Source organism: Primulina tabacum, chromosome 17, assembly GCF_025594145.1.
Source record: "Primulina tabacum isolate GXHZ01 chromosome 17, ASM2559414v2, whole genome shotgun sequence".
Taxonomy (NCBI): Eukaryota; Viridiplantae; Streptophyta; class Magnoliopsida; order Lamiales; family Gesneriaceae; genus Primulina; species Primulina tabacum.
Genome location: NC_134566.1, coordinates 32,164,093 through 32,184,067, shown reverse-complemented (window position 1 = coordinate 32,184,067; position 19,975 = coordinate 32,164,093). Strand labels below are relative to the sequence as shown.

The 19,975-nt window shown below is 35.4% G+C and overlaps 4 protein-coding genes and 1 pseudogene across 4 annotated transcripts; 3 read left to right on the top strand and 2 right to left on the bottom strand.

Moving 5' to 3' along the window:
- The first annotated feature begins 371 nt into the window (after positions 1-371).
- On the top strand, positions 372-2,129 carry LOC142531747 (gallate 1-beta-glucosyltransferase 84A24-like). The gene has a single exon (XM_075637998.1). The coding sequence runs from the start codon at positions 550-552 to the stop codon at positions 2,023-2,025; it is 1,476 nt and encodes a 491-aa protein (XP_075494113.1). The 5' UTR covers positions 372-549; the 3' UTR covers positions 2,026-2,129.
- A 4,122-nt stretch (positions 2,130-6,251) lies between these two features.
- On the top strand, positions 6,252-7,814 carry LOC142530351 (uncharacterized). Its single transcript, XM_075636153.1, has 4 exons — positions 6,252-6,408; positions 6,717-6,880; positions 7,008-7,266; positions 7,375-7,814. The coding sequence occupies exons 1-4, from the start codon at positions 6,256-6,258 to the stop codon at positions 7,528-7,530; spliced, it is 732 nt and encodes a 243-aa protein (XP_075492268.1). The 5' UTR covers positions 6,252-6,255; the 3' UTR covers positions 7,531-7,814.
- Positions 7,815-8,720: 906 nt separating this feature from the next.
- Positions 8,721-12,677, bottom strand: LOC142532078 (WD repeat-containing protein 55-like; annotated as a pseudogene).
- Positions 12,678-12,954: 277 nt separating this feature from the next.
- On the bottom strand, positions 12,955-15,965 carry LOC142531826 (thioredoxin domain-containing protein 9 homolog). The gene is made up of 4 exons (XM_075638098.1): positions 15,869-15,965; positions 15,524-15,799; positions 13,358-13,516; positions 12,955-13,277 (listed from the first exon to the last, which is right to left on the bottom strand). Exons 1-4 carry the CDS (start codon positions 15,890-15,892, stop codon positions 13,098-13,100), a joined length of 639 nt encoding a protein of 212 aa, XP_075494213.1. The 5' UTR covers positions 15,893-15,965; the 3' UTR covers positions 12,955-13,097.
- A 1,135-nt stretch (positions 15,966-17,100) lies between these two features.
- On the top strand, positions 17,101-19,781 carry LOC142530961 (uncharacterized). Its single transcript, XM_075636911.1, has one exon. The coding sequence runs from the start codon at positions 17,148-17,150 to the stop codon at positions 19,620-19,622; it is 2,475 nt and encodes an 824-aa protein (XP_075493026.1). The 5' UTR covers positions 17,101-17,147; the 3' UTR covers positions 19,623-19,781.
- Positions 19,782-19,975: the final 194 nt, after the last annotated feature.

The following is a 19,975-nucleotide window of genomic DNA, read 5'->3' as shown; positions in this document are numbered from 1 at the left end:
TACCTCTTTCAGAAATAATTTGAGTGGGTTGGGTTGAACTGAAAAAAATATTATTTACACAATTATTTTTCAAACGTGACATTTAATGAATGAATAAATGTATACAATTTATTTGAAAAGGAGATGGTATTGTAAGTCAAATACAGGGGGTGATATATTGTGTCGAAAATGTCATATTGAAAATTATATTCATTTTTTAATGAATAATTTGCATAGAGATTCGGAATGAAATAACATTAAGGGGGAAATAATATTATTACAATGCTGAAATTTTAATTTTTATAATCACACTCTCTTACATTCAATTGGGGTTAATGAGATTTAAACGGGTAAAATCTTGCCACACATACAATTTCAAAAAAAAAATGGGTCATATGTATACATGGATAAATCTTGAGCATCCATGCCCACGTCGATGAAGTAAACCTTCGATTGGCTACTCATTCCGTCTCCTTTTCTGAACGATATGAAGTGAATCAGCTAATAACTATTTATTCAACGTCATCCTAAGAAAAATTCTAAACAAAGAAGAGCAAGCAGATCAAGAAAATGGGCTCTGCGGTTCCCTACGATGAATCTCTGCACAATATCCATATTTTCATGGTAACTTTTCCAGGTCAGGGCCATGTAAACCCGATTCTAAGGTTGGCCAAAAGGCTCGCATACTCGGGTCTGCTCGTCACCATTTCTGCTCCTGAGTACGTGGGTCAAAGTATCCGGAGATCCAATAGCATCGCCGAAGACAAGCCGACTACAGTGGGTCGGGGATTGATACGTTTCGAATTCTTTGACGACGAGTGGAGTTTGGACGATCTCAACCGAGGTGATCTCGACTTGTACTTGGGTCAACTCGAGGTTACAGGCCGAGAAAATCTCATCAGGATGATTAGAGAGCATGAAGAGAAAGGCATACCGGTTTCTTGTCTGATTAATAATCCTTTCATCCCGTGGGTTTCTGATGTCGCGGAGAGTTTAGGGATCCCGAGCGCCATGCTTTGGGTCCAATCTTCTGCTTCTTTTTCAGCGTATTACCATTTCTGCCATAATCTCGTGCCTTTTCCCAGTGAAAATGATCCGGAAATCGACGTGCAGTTGCCGTTTATGCCTCTGTTGAGGTACGATGAAATCCCCAGTTTTTTACATCCTAGTACTCCATACCCTTTTCTGAGAATGGCCATTTTGGGTCAGTTCAAGAACTTGACGAAACCTTTCTGCATATTGATGGACACATTTGAAGAGCTGGAGCACGAAATTGTTGAACACATGTCCAAGAATTGCCGTCCAATCAAGACTATTGGCCCTCTATTCAAAGATTTGGACACCCCACCTACGTCCTCAAACGCGACAGTTCGTGTCGACTTTTTGACCGCAGACAATTGTGCAGAGTTTTTGGACTCGAAACCAGTTGGCACAGTAGTATACATTTCATTCGGAAGTGTTGTCTATTTGACGCAAGAACAAGTAGACGAGATTGCTTACGGGCTTCTGAGTTCCGGGGTTTCGTTTCTATGGGTTCTGAAGCCTCCGGGGCCGGAAAGCGGCCGGCCACCACATGTTCTGCCTGAAGGGTTTATGGAGAAAGCAGGTGATCAAGGAAAAATAGTGCAGTGGAGCCCACAGGAGGAGGTGCTGGCGCACCGTTCCATCGCCTGCTTCGTCACTCACTGCGGTTGGAACTCGACGATGGAGGCGTTGGCCAGCGGTGTCCCAGTAGTGGCGTTCCCTCAGTGGGGTGATCAGGTGACGGATGCTAAGTTCTTGGTTGATGTTTTTAAGGTTGGGATCAGGTTGTGTCGGGGAGAGGCTGAGGGGAACATTGTTAACCGGGAGGAGGTGGAAAGGTGCTTGAGAGAGGCGACAGGCGGAGGCCCAAAGGCGGCGGAGATGAAGGAGAACGCCCTCAAGTGGAAGAAAGCGGCAGCTGAGGCGGTGGCAGAGGGTGGGACTTCTTATCGGAATATGCAAGATTTTGTGGACGAGATCGTTAGGATAAGAGGATCGCGGGACCAAAAGGCAAATTCTTAGCTTTTTGTCCTTTGTTTTAAAAATTCTCGTATCGTTATCATTATTATCATTACAATAAATCATTTTATGTAATTTATTATATTTAATTAAAAAAAATTTCTACAAGAAAGTGGCATATACAACATATTGAGTACGTGTCTTTGATACGATCTCACGAATATTTATCTGTGAAACGGATCAACATTATCGATATTAACAATAAAAAATAGTACTCTTAGCATAAAAAATAATTTTTTTCCATGGATGACCAAAAGAAGATATCTGTCTCACAAAATACGATTTATGATACTGTCTCACACAAATTTTTGTCCAAACATATTTTGTCTTTCTCCTTTTAGTCCACGTTGAGTTGCTCGTATCTTCATTTTTGAAAAGTCAGACAAATTAAACGATGGACACGTAAATTTTTGTCTGGGCATTAATAATATGTGATTAATGAGTGGCCTAACAATACAAATATAACATATTTTTTCATTTATTTAAGTGAACATAGTAAAATTGTACTTATATGTGAGGAGATTTTTAAAATGTCCATATATATAATCACACACTCCAAATAATAAATTTATATAATTATGACACACTGTCCCTCTTCATCTATAACGTGTGAAATTAGAATTTAATTTCCTAATCAAATTAAAGAGGCACGTTCCTAGGAAAATATAACCAAATCGACAAGATCAAAGGTAGGAAAGTTAATTTTTTCACACACGTTCGGGGACCTGTAGGAAAAACTCGAAACTGGAACGATGATCTCTGATATTTTTGAGTTCCAGTTCAATAATTTTTTTAAAAAAACCCAATATAGTTCGGGGCGGATACGAGGATATTATCCTCATATCCGAACCCGTCTCAAAATTAATATTAATAATAAAACTAATATTATTATTAATATTAATAATACTATTATTTTTTAAAATAATAATAATAATAATAATAATAATATATAATAATAAGTTTTGCTTTGTAAAATTCTTGTACCTACCCACGTCTGGCTCTATTAATATTTTGAAACTAAGATATAGACAAAGATGATGATTTGATCTCCGCATTCCCCGAACCCTAAGAATTCGAAAACGAAGATGAGAATGACAAACCATCTCAACCCACCTTATTGCCGTATATATGTAATCAAAAGCTTGATACAGTATTGATCATTGACCGCCATTGACAAAGAATTAATTGTTTTACAGTGGAAAAGCTTAGCGTAATAATAATTGAAAAATGACAGCTTGAATCGCGTGATTTGAGTAAATGAAAGATGATGGCTCCATTTCATATTTCATTACGGAAACATAGAGCAAGTATAATGTTGGCAGGTTATTCTCAGTTATATGAACTAAATTAAGGCATAAAAATCATAACCTAATATTATATCACAAGTTTATCACTTTTATTTATTTATAACTAGATCTTTTGTGATACAGCATTACAAATTTTTATCTGTGAGACGGGTCAACCATACGAATATTCACAATAAAAAATAATATTCTTAGTATAAAAAGTAACATTTTTTCAATGGATGACCCAAATAAAATATCCGTCTCACAAAATACGATCCGTGAGACCATCTCAAACAATTTTTTGTCTTTATTTATTTTTCTCTTTTTAACTATTGTCGTTTTTAAATTCACTCATGAGGTTCGTTACGATAAAAAAATCTAATTATTTTTAAATGTTATACTTACGTGGAATAAAAATTTAAAGATGGTGTGTGTAATATTAAATTTGATTTATTTCTTAATTTTCACAAACTTCAACAGAAGTTAATGTAATATCTAAATATAATTGGTTTTTTATTGATATGAAAAATTATAGGGAAGATATATGTAATTGACCCTGTATTTTATTATTTTTTATTAAAATTTCTCTCCTTCAAATATGAATAATATAAGAAAATTTCCAAAAGTTAATACGATGAAGGTGAGATAACTAGCTAGCCAATAAGTATAAATTTTCTATTGGTTGGTTATTTATCGAAATATGCATCAGTTTTGATTGTGGACAAAAACTTATGTGAGACGGTCTCACGGATCGTATTTTGTGAGACAGATCTCTTATTGGGGTCATCAATGAAGAAAATATTACTTTTTATGCTAAAATTATTATTTTTTATTGTGAATATCGGTAGGGTTGACCCGTTTCACAGATAAAGATTCGTGAGACCGTCTCACAAGAGACCTACTATTGATTGTGTTGACTTAATCTACATTAAGGCGGAATTAGCAACCAACAATTACATCATCGTTTGTTTTAAACACTTTTTAAATTATTCGGATCAAAATTAACAATGAGAGTAAATAAAATAAACTTTTTTTCGGGACAAAATCATAATTTTTTATATTTATTGGAGTGTTTTTAACCTCTAAAAAAAGTGATTATTTATTTGTTATTCTCAAATTTAAGAGTTCAGAATCATGGGTTGGTCTATGCTACCCATATATCTAAAAAGAGTAGGTCTCTCGTGAAACGGTCTCATGAATCCTTATATGTAAGACTATGTTAATCCTATCGATATCCAACATAAAAAGTTATTTTTAGCATAAAAAGTAATACTTTTTCATGGATGACCCAAATAAGAGATCCGTATCACAAAATACGACCCGTGAGACCGTCTTACACAAGTTTTTTCCATCTAAAATATATAAAATTCTAATGGAAAGAATTCGGCCTTTATTTTCTTAGATATTTAATTTCTTATTAAAGATGATTTTATAGCAATTTTCCTAGTATAAATTTTTTTTTTTCCGGCTAAATCTATGTTGCACCAGATATATGTGTTTCAAAGCAATTTATAAAATATGTTTAGAAAAAAATATTAATTTATTTATAAAATAAAGTCGACATTGCATGCATGAGATGAGATGGAAAATCTTTTGCTTCCTCCAAATAAAACCCTTCCTTTCCAAATAAAACCCTCCACAATTTTCAATCTCAAATTTATCAGAATCGAGCATATCACAAAATCTACAAGTATGGATCTTTTCATTTTGAAATCTTTTTCATTCTAAAATTCTCTCTTTTCACCATATCACAAAATCTATCAGTATCAATTCTCTTTCTTTAAAAAAAAAATACCAGAAAAAATCAAAGAAGATGGAAGAAAGCTTCTCCGCCGCCCTTTATTCCGTTCCAGTTCATCCCCATTATGAGCGTCCACTCGAGTCGGTATTCAGTGATCTGAATCTCTCCGAAACTCCACTTCCGGCGGCCTTCATGGGGACGCCACCAGATTACGGTCGCGCTTTTTATACCCGTGGAGATCCTGTTAATTTTGATAGCCAGTTTGAGTTGCCACGAGGGATGGGTTTCTCCTATACAAATCCACAGGTTTCTAATGGGAGTATACAGAAACTTAGGGCTCAATATGCTGCAAACGGGAACATGGGATTCTTCATCCAACCCCAAAATTATACCGTTTATGAAAATCTTCAGAATTCAAACCCTTTGCCTGTCAATGGTAATTTGAACCCAAGTCCTGTTTGTGATTTCAATAGCGCGTACAATCTTCCACTGAACCTGAACGGTAACTTTTATCGAAACGGCTTCAGGTTGCCTGAAAACAGGAATTGGTACCCCAATTTTGAGGGGGTGAATTTGCTAATGGCGGCCAAGGATCAACAAGGTTGCAGGCTACTGCAGAAGAAGCTCTTACAGGGAACCCCTGAAGAAAAGAACATGATTTTCTCTGAATTGTTAAGTCATGTGTGTGATTTGATGATGGATCAGTTCGGGAATTATCTTATTCAAACAATATTTGAAGTATGCAGTGTGGAACAGATGGATCAGTTGCTTTGGTTGGTGACAGATGATTTATTAAACCTCTTTCATATTTGTCTTGATATTCATGGGTAAGTTAATGCATGGTTTTCTTAAATTATATCACCTCATCAATATTTGTCTTGCTATATATCCGAGGGGAACCAACAGATAATCCTAGAATGATATATTTATATGACTTCCTAGTAATCCTCGGTCTGCCCTTGCTTAGTATCTCGATTCATCGCGATATAGAAGATTGGAAGCCTACATTAGCCTGAATGATTCATAATGTAATGTAAGGGGACTGGAATATTGGTCACAACAACTGTGCTCACTATTCTTGCATTAGATTTTATCAAGTTTATACTATTGAGCTATGAGAATGAATATTTTCCTCATAGTATTAAAGTTTTTATTTTGTTTAGTCAATCTAATTAGTTTTCTGGCCTAATTTGCAGGGCAAAAGCTATGCAGAAGATGCTCGAACATCTGAGAACACGTGAACAAACGGCTCATGTTCTGTCTGTTTTGAGGAGATTAACTGTTCTTCTCTCGAAGAGTAATATTGGTCAACATGTGATTCTTCACTGTTTGAAATCCTTCTCTCATGAGGAAAACAAGGTATTTGTTATTTCATTATAAAATGCTTGTCTTTTACATAAATAACACTTAGGGAAGCAAGAGAATCATTCATTAAATCGACCCTAATATTGCGAAATAATGACAATGTATACCTTATCTCAAGATTATTTTATGTTGTTCCATCTAGAACTATTTATATTTAGAATACTTTCACGTGACACAAATCTTTATATTTTTTTCGTTGTATGAGAAATAAATGTATCTTTTCATTGACATTGATTTATTTTTCTTGCTCCTAAATGAGGGAAACCTTGTATGCATGTTTAATGGAATATCTTGTTTCATAGCACATTCTCAACGAGGTAGCCACTCATTGTGTGGAAATAGCTACGGACCAAAACGGATGTCGTGTTCTAAAACAATGTGTATTCCATGCTCAAGGAGAACTCCAGGATCGACTCGTGGTTGAGATAGCAGTGAATTCGGTGTTCTTATCTGAACATGCTTACGGGTACAATAGTCTTTTAGCAAAATAATTCATTTCATCAGATGCATACCGTATGAAAGGAAAAATGGGATTCCTATTTCCTGGATTTTAATACATTTCACTAGTGTTCCTCCTTTTTGTCCTACTCTAGGAACTATGTTGTACAGTATCTGTTAGAACTCAGGATCCCGCATGTGACAGCAGCTATTTTAGCCCAGTTATCAGGAAACTTTGTTGCTTTATCCTTGAACAAACATGGAAGCCACGTGGTGGAACAATGTATGAAAAACTCGGGAGGCGATCAAGTGATAGAGATTATCAATGAGATCATTAACAATCCAAAGTTCTTGACAGTTCTTCAAGATCCTTACGGAAACTTTGTTGCTCAATCTGCGCTAAAATTTTCCAAGGTTCCGTTATCTTAACAAAACTATGAAAGTTACATTTGGCACTTCCACATATTATGGGCATGTCTTTATTTATGTACCATTTTAATCAAGAATTTGTCATTCTTGCAGGGAACATTTCTTCATAAAAATATGGTCGCACTCATTCTTGAACACTACCCGTTCCTGCACAGTCATCCGCATGGACAGAGAGTTCTAACAAAGATCAAAGGAAGAAAGAATTTGGGAGATCATGTAAAGTATGTTCTACGTTCCAGTCACATGTAAAATTCTATGTAGCACTAAATGCAGTAGTTTGTGTGCCTATTGCCTGTGTATCAAGAGATATGCACACACACTAGGTTTTACTTGCATATAGTGTTACATAGAATTACTATCTTGTCCATCCACCTATGTCCATTTTTCGTGAAATCTTATGTTTTGTTGTAGGAATTTATGTTCAGTAACTTTGAAGAGTTGATGCCCATGGAATCAGGGTTTTGTTGTTGTTTCATTTTGTAGTTTGTTTTCTGGTACATATCTGAAATTAAGTATGCGCGTCTGATTTCTTGGATTTTCTTGAAATAGCGTGTTGGTATTTGTTGTTGACCAAAACCATGTGCAGTTTTTAGGTCAACTTTGCCATAGTTTACTGATTTTCTCTTTTTTTTTTTGTTGGAATGTGGAAGTGTTTGGATTCGCCGTTTACCGAAGTTCAAGTGTAACTAATATTTGGTAGTATATCTCTTGTGAGACGATCTCACGAATTTTTATCTGTGAGACGGGTCAACTCTACCGATATTCACAACAAAAAGTAATATTCTTAGCATAAAAAATAATATTTTTTTATAGATGACGTAAATTAGAGATTCGTCTCACAAAATACGACTCGTGAAACCGTCTCATACAAGTTTTTGCCAATCTTTTGGATTGTAAAAAAGCTCAAAAGCTACTTCTTGATCTCGTAGTATAGACAAATATTATACTCAATATCTTTTCTTAATAATTACACTTCTCCATTGAAATATTTGAGAATCAAAAAAGTGATTTTGATTCTGATATTAATTATAAGATTAAGTGACTTTGTATATTTAATTTTTGACAATTTTATTTATTTTTAATGGAAGAAAACTCGATCTTAATCATATATGTTGAATCTTTGACAATTTAATTTGTTTTTAACCGATTATGCTAATGTGATATTGTGCACGTGTATAGAGAAAAAAATCCAAAAAATATACATAAAAGTTTGAATATTACATTAAATTGTTTTGGTAGTTCATTTAATTATCCCCATCAAATATTTGGTGAAAAGTAAATTAATTAGAAATTTAATTTCAAACAGATGAAAAGGAATTTATCTAATTAGAAAGGGCATATATGTGTGTGTGTGTGTTTGTGTGTGGATGAGTAAGATCAGAATAGAATATTTAATATATTGACACAATTGAATATTGACTGTTAAATGCGCATGAAATAAGTTACGAAGATTCAAGTATAAGAAGTGATCACTTCCTGATACTGCACCAAATGACTATAGATCTGCGAAGAAATTGTTTGATGTGCTTAGATTCTGCGATTTGCTGCTGTTTTTCCTCTTCGTCCCTGCAAACGTGCATGAAACAGACTCATAGCATCTTGAGAGAACGACTACACATCAATATGAACCAAGCAAATGAATAGAAAAATAACGCATTCAAGAATCAAGAATGCATAAAGCCAATATCCCAACAAAAGCTGTCTAAGCTTCCATTTGCATTGGTATGTAACAGTTCACCTTTAGTTGTCAGGGATAAAGTGAACCTGACTGTTGACAAGCAAATTTTTCGTTATAAAGTCGGAGCTGAGAGCGTAAAAACTCATTTAAGATCATTCAACTACAACCACGAGTGTACTCCAATAATCATCACAAATGAATAAGCTCCACGCAGCCATTGTATTTTTAAAAATAATTTATGAAAGACATTGGATTACCTTTAGAAGATTTCGGAATGGTATCCTCGATATCCATGCCATCACTATCGCTATCTGCACTAGCAGAATGATTTTGGGTAGGATTTCCAGACCCTTGCAGCAAATCATCCAGATCCCACAGCAATAATTAACGGGAAAAGGTACGTCATGGACATACACATGTAAACCAAGATTACTTTAGAAACGATGCAGACAGGAACAGCTAGAGAAAAAACTAGAGGCATATGGAACCTTTAACGTCTGATCATGCGATACGCTACCAAGATATTTTCTATCATGGGAAAACGCTGCATTATCAATTAAACGACACATGAATAATATTAGTACAAGAAGCTAATGTTATCAATTTGTTTTTTTATTGTAATTGTACTCTCATCGTATGATGATAATGGTCCAATATGCTAAAATTTTGATGTCTTCTCCAATTAAAAGGGTGTATGAAAGTCATACGTACCAAGCTGTTCCACGGGATACTCAGAATGTTCGGCCATTGGTTGAATCACTCTGTTGGGTAATATACCGACCAAACTATACAAATTGATGAATAAATTAAGTACAATGTCCAGGACTCCAGGCGTCAATTAATTAAGGAAATTATCTCAAATATGGAGGAAAATCTCACCTAATAATTCCATTCTCGGAACCAGTTATCACTCTATCTCATCGAGCTTCACACAGAAATCAGTAATCAGAAAAAGAAATGGAGTTAAGTGGATTCCAGTCGGATAAACCATTTAACCAGCTTAAACGGCTTGTTCAAAATGGTACAGCTAGTCCACTAGTCTTGATTTTATATAAACACAAAATTAATGACTTCTTTAGCTTCAGTGATAAAAAATTCATTCCAGAATAAGATGACACACCTGCAGTCTTTGAAAAAACCCCACGAGTACAACAGTAAAGTTCCAGTTTGAGTCCCACATACAACCTTTCGACCATTCTAGATATAAGATGTAACAGTTAAGTGCATCTCAGAATAGCAAGGGACGTCAAAATTTCAAGTTTCTAACAGAAGACAGCAATTTCATATCATTAATAAGCCACTTCTTTAATCTAAAAAATGGCCAAGAGCATGTGGTAGACGCAAAAGCTAAAACTGTCAGTTGGACACCGAGAATAAAGCATGACAGGAAATGGATTAAAGTTCTACAAGATACTCAAATAGTGAAAAACAATAATCTTTATACAAATATACATAAAGGAAGTGTGGACATATGACTCGAACATGATTAAACTCTTGTCGGAGTGGGAAGTGCGCAAATGCCAACAAAATCCGGTAGGAAAAATGTACCAAATTTTTTAGATTCATTATTCTACAAAGGCGAAAAGACCATTGGAAACAAGAAAAAAAATAAAAAAATAAATAAAAAACAGCAGAAAATTCTGTCACTTAACGAACCAGAAAATAGTAGATTATACTGATTTTTATAAAACAGACCTCTATCCAACCTTCTTACTAACATAAGAATCAAAGCAATTATTATCATTATTATTATATACGGGCATATCTCTTTATATGCAATCTGGAAAATTTATTTGTGCACTTCCAGTAGTTGAATCCAACCTTCATAATCACAACAGAAAGTAGTTCATTCTCAGAGAACTCTGAACTCTTCTGAACCTGCAGTATAGTAATACCAAAAAAGAAATTATTTATCAACTGAAATAAGTTGGTTAATGGTCTAGTCCAATAAGCATTAGAAGATCAAACGCAAAAGAACAGATAAGTTAACCTTGTTGCTCCTTAAATTGCAAACAGAGCGTACCATCTCCACTGAGGCAAAGAAAGCAAAAAGAATAAGCGCATTTTATTCAAGTGAAAGGAGTGCATTGCTAAGATGAGTTGAGTACAGCTCAACAAATGAGTGGAATTAATATTTTTAACAAATGATTTCAACTTTTGCAACATTACTAAAGTTGGAGTTCTGTCTTAAAAGAAAAATCACCACATTTATGATATCATAGTAAAATTATAGCCGAATCATTAACTGTGTGAAGGAAACAGTCTCAAAGACAATTTATTCACATCTGCTGCAATATGTGAGAATGCTCACAGAAAGACCGGCTACTCTAATCTGCGCAAAAAGCACAAAAGAAATCTACCCAATATATTATATATGTTAAAACAAGAATATGAGTGCAGATAAACTGAAAATGGATGAACCACAAAACACCAGAGGCATCCGTCCAATTTGTAGCCATATCCATTAATTGGTCTACTAGTCACCTCCAAACAGATATCATGCAATGCAAGAGATTGGGGTAACTACCCAGGAAAAAAGACGACATGTCACATAGATAAAAGGAACACACACAATGAAGAAAGAAGAGGAAGAGAGGGGGACAGAGAATATAAGACAACCTTGTTCCTAGTAATTTCATTAAATCAGATGCATACATCATATCAGATATGTATTCTTCATGAGCATCGAATGTGTCACAGCAAGAACGTTGCCTGGTATCCCATACCTGTTTACAGATGAAAGTGAGGATCATAATAACAAAATAAAGGGCCAAGAACTTCAAATTCCTGGCGGGGACTTTGATAATGCCTCATAGGAACAGAAACAGGAACTAAAAAAGCCCAATTAACTGGGACATAAGGTAAATATAACTTCTTTTTTAAAATATGTAAATATTAACTTAGATGTCCTTTCTCATATCCAAACTAATCGACAAAAAGAATATATGATTAAACTCTCTCTCCTTTATAAAAACAAGACAAGATGCCAAATAATACAACCATGAAATGATCTTTGATGACAGGTATATGCTCCAGTTGCTAGATCAACAAAGAAAGTTATAGTGAACTGGAAACAAAAGGAGGAAACAGATGGAAATGAATATCTACAGCTAATATATCATCCAGTTCATTGCTAGCCAGAACACGACTTTTTCAGAAATAAGACCATAAAAACATAGGGTGGTCATACGAAGCTTGATTAACTGGATGCACATCTATGCCAGTCCTTTCAAAGATTTACCATAATGCGTTATCACTGGCAAATAATTCACTAATTAAAATATATTTTTTGATACTTGGTTGTCAGAATTTAAACATTACTTCTGCAACTAAAGGCCAAAAACAACACCATGACGATAATAGCTTTTCTCTTCAGAGTACTTTGATAAAGTGATTTTAGGGAAATGAACCCAATAGCCCAAAAAAAAAAAAATCAAAACAAAACAAACAAACAAACAGCTACTAGATCATTCGACGGATGAAAACCCAAGTCAAATGGAGGTTTTCCCAGATCAATCTCCATTTAGTTGTCGTGACAATCGTGTGAATGATTAAGTAAACTGTTACCGGAGTCTTAAACCCTAGAGAGGTTTAACTGGTTTTTTTTTTTTTTTTGTTCGTTCTTCTTTCTAATTGTCTGAAAAAGATTTTGAAATACTTTCAAAAGATCGAATGAAGTTCAATTTATTAATACCTAAAGTAATTATTTAATTTTTTTATTTTTAATACTCGAGAATGAAAAAATTAAAAATCAAAAATTTTATAATATTTAGAGAAAATGGGTTGGAAAATATATTTAAAATAGGGAGTATAAATTTCTATTTAGGAGAGTAGAGAATGGAAAAATAAAGATTTGGGTTGGACGAGCCTCGTGTATTTTTTAGAGATGGGAAGCGTGCGACTCAACTTGGAAGCTAATCCATCTGAGACACGATAAGTTAATTAGTCACGGGAACCTAGTTTACTTCAAGAGTTCTTGCTTAAAATCATCATAATAATTAGTAGTATAATATATTACATAAAAATCCCAATAACAAAAATTTATCAAAATAATTTCTGGGCAAGGCAAAATGAAATCTAATGCTACAACAGATTGTCATCAACAACAATACCACAGTAGACTTCCAATTCATGTTTTCTACTCAGAGTCCGAGGAATAGGAAGTCGAGCTTTGCCGAACGTTCCTTTTTGGGGCTTTGGACTTAGATGGATTGAATGAAGATTCGCCTTCATAAAAGATTACTTGTGCTTTCGACAATCTCTCTTCCAATTCTTCTGTGCTGAAATCTTCCGTCCCCCCGAGCTCATCAAAGCCAACCTAATTTTAACAAGGTGAGATCGATTGATCTTATCAGAGTAGTTGTAAACTCCAAGATGATATAGCAGAACAATGCTTACCACGTAATCCTCCACTTTAGCGTTTTTTACAAGAGCGAGAGTTGGAAGAACAACAATCCTCAGCTTTTCAGCCAAGTATTGACTTTTCTCAGCATTAAGTTTTATGAAACGTGTCTCAATATGTTGTTTTGCCAATATACCCAAGTGCTTGTCCATGACCTGTGAATAAGGTGTGCATCTATCAGAAATTACTTACTTTCTTAGCTCAAGAAATTTTGCAGGTAATATACAGGAAAAAGATTCATACTTTACATTCAGAAAAATACTGCTGAGAAAGTTCCATTATACCATACCAAAAAATCATAGCAAGAGCGAAAAATAGTTACTAGATTAGCGTACATAGTTCCTAGGACATGAGTCTGAAACTCCCTCGGTTAACATCTCAATTACAATTTGGTTGTAGACATGGTTTTCACTATTTATGAAATCTTTTAACAGCTAAAATCTAACTACACTAACCACAGTGTAACGGGGACACGGTATATTCCCCATCTTCAAAAAATCGAGTAGAACACAACCTACTTTAACTGCAAATGAAAAGCACTTCTTTTACCGTAAGGATATCATCTTTAAACTTAATATTCTACCTTTCCCCATAAACTAGATGATCACCTGTAGATCTTATTTTGCATGTAAGATATACTGGAGAGCAGTCAAAATTTATACACTGAAAACACGCCATTTGCATAAAACAGATAGCCAAGAAGGAAAATACAATACAAAACTCAAGAAACGATGGTACAAGGAAGATAAATGTGAAATAGGATCTAAAATGTTCAAGTGTAGATCAAGGCAAGGTGATGAAGACACAAAGAAAGACACAATTTTGAAGCTTAGTTTATGCCGAAGTGCCTAGACTGGTCCTCATGTAGTTTATTGGGTGAGGATGAATACTTTGCACCTATTAATGTTTAGCTTAAAAGCTCATCCAAGAGAGAGAATACATTCAAATTCATATTTTTCCTCGTGTAGTTTATTGGGTGAGGATGAATCCTTTGCACCTCTTAATGTTTAGCTTAAAAGCTCATCCAAGAGAGAGAATACATTCAAATTCATATTTTTCGGAAAAATAAGGCTATTCTTTCAGTATCCTCTGAGGCCAAATACATTTAGGAATCTTTGGAAGATCATTACCCAGTGCAGTAACAAACAATGCAACATTTATGAAATACATGTCTATTGAGACTTTGGACACAATAAAAATTCTTGGAACAGTACAACTGTGACAATAGATTTCAAACTGTGACCAATCTAAAACATAATCAAGCAACACACGTATTTAGCATATCATCTGCATTATAAAGTTGATAAAAAACACAGGAAAAGAACATCAGGATCAGTCATTGCCAATAAACATTGTTAAGAAAAAGACAATAATGATCCACGAGAAAGTGCACCAAACACATAAAAACATGACCTACACAAGCAATGGGTAAACCAAACAGTAGATATCACAGCGAGGAAAAAACTAATTGCCACTGTTAGTTTTCAAGTAGACAGTCCTCTAGTAGCAAACTACTTAACTTGAAATTTATCAATCATGATTAGCAAAGTTTACAGCCTAGAATTTCTATTAAAAAAAGTATGCATCAATGATATCTAAGATAGATCAATAAAGATATGATCTTGAATCGTCCAATACTGCCACCCAAAATAAATAAATATATATCTAAATGGGGCATGCACTCAAAGACCTAAGGGCTAAGGCACATATAAGAATTTGGTCAACGAACACCACTTGATGTGTTTTGGGCATTCTTATATAGAAACTAAATATAAAAATTGATATTTATAAATTCGAAAGAGACTCATTACTCAGCCACATTGGTTCTGTTACGAACCAAAATACAACGGCTTGTAAGGTGATAGAAATGAAAACAATATCAGCTACCACGCATCTATATCGTGATTATAATTTGTGATTGCTATTCAGAATAATTACTAAAAAAACACAACATAGCTATTCAACGCAATGTCGGTCCAGCAAAAAGACATAACTCAACTCGAGAATCCGAAACGGTAAAAAATCTTAGTTTCCCAAATATCGTTCATAAAGTTTAATCACAATGCACAAATAAGGTACAACCATCCAATTCGTTCAAAAAGGTCTAGCTACTTCTCCATTTAATTTATTATCTAACAGTAACAATAATGGGGCAAAATTACCTTGCAAGGCCAATTTTCGCGGTAGAAATGGCAAACAACGCGCTCACTGGCCTTAACCACAGAGAAAAATTCCTTCTCCGTTGGGATCTCTGAGTACTCACCGTGGCCGAGTGCGACCCAGCCTCTTCTTTTTTCCGCCATTTTCTTCATCTGCTGTAACCTCCGCTCCCTCAACACCTCCACATCGTCCAAATCTAGCCGATCCAATGCCGCGATCTCGTCATCTATCTTGTCCTCTACCGCCTTCGCCACCGTCAGCAGTTGCTGCTCCAATATCTGGCAAAAGACAACGAAATTAAACAAAATCGGATCTTGGTAATACAAATTCCCATTAACGCCTCCTACCTGCTGAATGTTTGGATTATCCATGAGTGATTTGACGGTAAAAGGATGGACGAGTGACTTGAGAGGAAATATTTCAAAATTGAAAATGAGATTTGAGGAGCTTATTGGGTCGAACATTGAAGTTGCTTTTTATACTAGACCGGGCCTATTTGCATTACAAAATCGGCCCATGTTGACAAATTAGTTTTCCCATACAGTCCAAGCCCATACAATAATTAGGTTTGTGTGTGTGTGTGAGCCAAATTTGGGAAAATTTTAATTTTAATTCGAGAAGTTTCTATGATTGGGATTTTAATATTGGAGTTTGTCAATATTTGATTATCATTTGATAATTTGGATTTTTATTATTTTATTATTTTTTAATTCAATACCATTAAATCCATCAAATATTAATTATTTCTATTGATGTTCTCCTTAGGATGACTATTATGACAAAAATAAAAGTTATATTATAAAATTAAAATCTATTTAAACAAAAGCAAAAACCTGTGCGAGACGATATCTTATTTGGGTCATCCAAGAAAAAATATTACTTTTTATATTAAGAATATTACTTTTTATTGTGAATATCGGTAGGATTGACCCGTCTCACAGATAAATATTCGTGAGACCGTATCACAAAAGACCTACTTATTTAAACAAAAAAGAAATGATAAGACTTTTTTATTCTATTTGGAATATTTTGTGTCGCTTTGTTTTATTTGTTTTTGTTAATATTTATTTTAATGTATGTAATATATATTTATTTTCACTATAGGAGTTGGTGAAAGAGATCATTAATGTCAAATAAAATTTTTTGACAGTTTAGTTGTTTTTGGCAAAAAAACTCTAAAGATATTTTATAATTTTTCAGTCAAATTTTTACTTAATTTAATCTGAATAAATAAAATATATGTAATTGTGAATAATCTTTGGCACAAATTTGCATGAAACGGTCTCACCGGCTGTATTTGTGAGACATATCTCTTATTTTGATCATCCATGAAAAATATTACTTTTTATGTTAAGAGTATTATTTTTTTATTGTGAATATCGGTAGAGTTGACATGTCTCGTAGATAAAGATTCGTAAGATCGATTCACAAAAGACCTACTCGTAATCTTTTGTCAAGTAACTTTTCCAACTTCAATTTTTATTTTTTGAACTATTTTTTAAAACAACCATTTATTTAATTTCCAAAAAGAGCCAAATTACTTTGTTTTTTTTTTTTCCCAATCAAAGATATGTTTTTGTAGCATATGAGAGTACAAAAGCTCCACCCGTGCCTCCTGGTGCACCAATGGCAGAAAAAATAGCTCTCCCCCTCCTCCTCCCAAACCCACCACCGCCAAAACCCTTCTTCAACGATTCCCACCCCCACTCCTCCGCCGTCGTACCCTCAAACTCTCCGCCGAAGTTGACCCCTCTTCTCCCAGAATTGCTCCACCAGAACCCCTCAACCTCCTCCACTTCCCCCGTACCCACAAATTCTCTGAGCCTGCCTTCCTCCGTCCCCAGAACACGACATCGCATTGGCAAACACCGCGACGCGAACAAGGGAAAACCCTGGCTCCACCACCACCTATCCCCTCAAGGTGAGCTCACACTTCAATCCCTTACTGACGATGGATTTAACATTGAAAACCTTGACGAGGTGTTGGTTCCTTTGTTTGATTCTCATAATCGACATAATGAATTTTCGGAAGTGTTTATGGGAGGTTTTTCGGCTGATGTTTTGTGTATAATTAAGGCATTGGGGCATTATAGAAAATGTGATATGGCTTTAAGTGTTTTTGAGTGGATTAAGAAACGTTGTGGTTCGAAAGATTTGATAAAAGGGTCTGTTGTGGCTGTGATCATTTGTACGTTAGGCAAAGTGGGTCGGGCTTCTGAAGCGGCTTCTTTGCTTCAAAAATTGCAGAAAGATGGATTTGGAGTCGATGTTTATGCTTATACATCTATGATATCGGTTTATGCAAGGAATGGTAGGTATAGGGAAGCCGTGATGGTTTTCAAGAAAATGGAGGAGGAAGGCTGCAAACCTACTTTAATTACATATAATGTGATTTTGAATGTATATGGGAAAATGGGCATGCCTTGGAATAAGATCTCTGCGGTTTTTGAAGGAATGAAGAGTTCAGGTGTTGTTCCTGATGCTTATACATACAACACTATCATAAGTTGTTGTAGACGAGGATCTTTGTACGAGGAAGCAAAAGGGATTTTTGAGGAGATGAAATTGGCTGGATATATGCCAGATAAAGTTACATATAATACACTACTTGATGTTTACGGGAAATCCAGGAGACCTAAGTTGGCAATGGAAATTCTGAGGGAGATGGAATTTAATGGGCTTTTCCCTAGCATTGTGACGTACAATTCTCTCATTTCTGCTTATTCTAGGGATGGTTTGTTGGAGGAGGCGATGGAGCTAAAAGCCCAGATGCTCGAGAAAGGGATTATACCAGATGTGTTCACATATACTACTCTATTGTCAGGATTTGAGAAGGCGGGGAAGGACGAGTCAGCATTTAGGGTGTTTGAGGAGATGCGGAGTTCAGGCTGTAACCCAAATATATGCACATTCAATGCACTGATTAAAATGTATGGAAACCGAGGAAAATTTAAGGAAATGATGAATATTTTTGATGATATAAAGGAATGTGGATGTACCGCGGATATTGTTACATGGAACACCCTTTTGGCCGTGTTTGGGCAGAATGGGATGGATACCGAAGTGTCAGGGGTGTTCAAAGAGATGAAAAGATCAGGTTTTGTGGCCGAGAGGGACACTTTTAACGCCTTGATCAGTGCTTACAGTAGGTGTGGATCCTTCGACCAGGCCATGGCTATCTACAAGCAAATGTTAGAAGCAGGGGTCACTCCTGATCTTTCCACTTATAATGCCGTTTTGGCAGCTCTGGCTCGGGGAGGACTGTGGAAACAATCTGAAAAGGTCTTTGCTGAAATGAAAGATGGGCGGTGCAAACCTAACGAGCTGACTTATAGTTCTTTGCTACATGCTTACGCTAATGGGAAAGAAATTGAGAAGGTACATGATCTTGCCAAAGACATACGTGCGGGTGCAATTGAACCTCATGCTGTGCTCTTGAAAACTCTCGTTCTAGTATATAGCAAGAGTGACCTGTTGAAGGAAACTGAGCAAGCTTTTCTAGAGCTTAGAAACAGAGGTTTTTCTCCAGATATCACCACATTAAATTCCATGGTTTCCATATATGGCAGGAGGCAAATGATTGATAAGGCAAACGAAATTTTGAGCTTTATGGAGACAAGAGGGTTCACACATAGCTTGACAACATACAACAGCTTGATATACATGTATAGCCGTTCCGTAAATTTTGTGAGATCTGAAGAAATACTAAGGGATATGTTGTCAAAAGGAATGAAACCGGATATCATTTCATATAATACAGTAATATATGCATATTGCAGGAATGGGAGAATGAGAGATGCATCACGGGTTTTTCTTGAAATGAGGGAATCTGGTCTCATTCCCGATGTTATCACATACAATACCTTTGTTTCAAGTTATGCAGCCGAGGCAATGTTTGTTGAGGCTATTGATGTGATCCGGTACATGATCAAGCAGAAGTGCAAACCAAATGAGAGCACCTATAATTCTATCATAGATTGGTACTGTAAGCGTAGCCGAAGGGATGAGGCTATAACCTTTGTCAGTAATCTTCGGACACTCAATCCTCATGTTTCTACCGAGGAAGAACATAGATTATCAGAAAGATTGAAGTTGAAGTGAATGCGTACGCAATGGCTCGAAAAAATGGTACCAATTCTTGACAGATTCAAAGGTGGGAGCATGGAAAACTAAAATATACTGTATGTATAGTGTTTTCCGAGCAAGTAGGTATGTAAATGTAGCACTTCATAGATAGTGGATAATTCAAGATCGTTGTACGATTTTGGTAGCTCATCAAATTATAAATCGACACATCTTGAAGTCACAAGATTCACAACAAAATACCTGTTGTTTCGTGATAATGGAAACTTTCTTCGGTTCAATCGGGCTTGCGATGTTAAACCTTGGACCGTAGCAAGGCTAATTCCTCATCACACACTTTAGCGTCGACGCATGCTCCAGTCGAGGTTGCA

What these genes read in the sequence shown, in the direction of transcription:
- LOC142530961 (XM_075636911.1), top strand. Translation starts at nt 17,148, where the DNA reads ATGGCAGAAAAAATAGCTCTCCCCCTCCTCCTCCCAAACCCACCACCG.
- LOC142531747 (XM_075637998.1), top strand. Translation starts at nt 550, where the DNA reads ATGGGCTCTGCGGTTCCCTACGATGAATCTCTGCACAATATCCATATT.
- LOC142531826 (XM_075638098.1), bottom strand. Translation starts at nt 15,892, where the DNA reads ATGGATAATCCAAACATTCAGCAG. An exon ending in GCGAAAATTGGCCTTGCAAG is followed by an intron (nt 13,517 to 15,523) that starts GTAATTTTGCCC and finishes CCTTATTCACAG; the next exon opens with GTCATGGACAAGCACTTGGG. An exon ending in CTAAAGTGGAGGATTACGTG is followed by an intron (nt 13,278 to 13,357) that starts GTAAGCATTGTT and finishes TGTTAAAATTAG; the next exon opens with GTTGGCTTTGATGAGCTCGG.
- LOC142530351 (XM_075636153.1), top strand. Translation starts at nt 6,256, where the DNA reads ATGCAGAAGATGCTCGAACATCTGAGAACACGTGAACAAACGGCTCAT. An exon ending in TCTCTCATGAGGAAAACAAG is followed by an intron (nt 6,409 to 6,716) that starts GTATTTGTTATT and finishes CTTGTTTCATAG; the next exon opens with CACATTCTCAACGAGGTAGC. An exon ending in CTGCGCTAAAATTTTCCAAG is followed by an intron (nt 7,267 to 7,374) that starts GTTCCGTTATCT and finishes TCATTCTTGCAG; the next exon opens with GGAACATTTCTTCATAAAAA.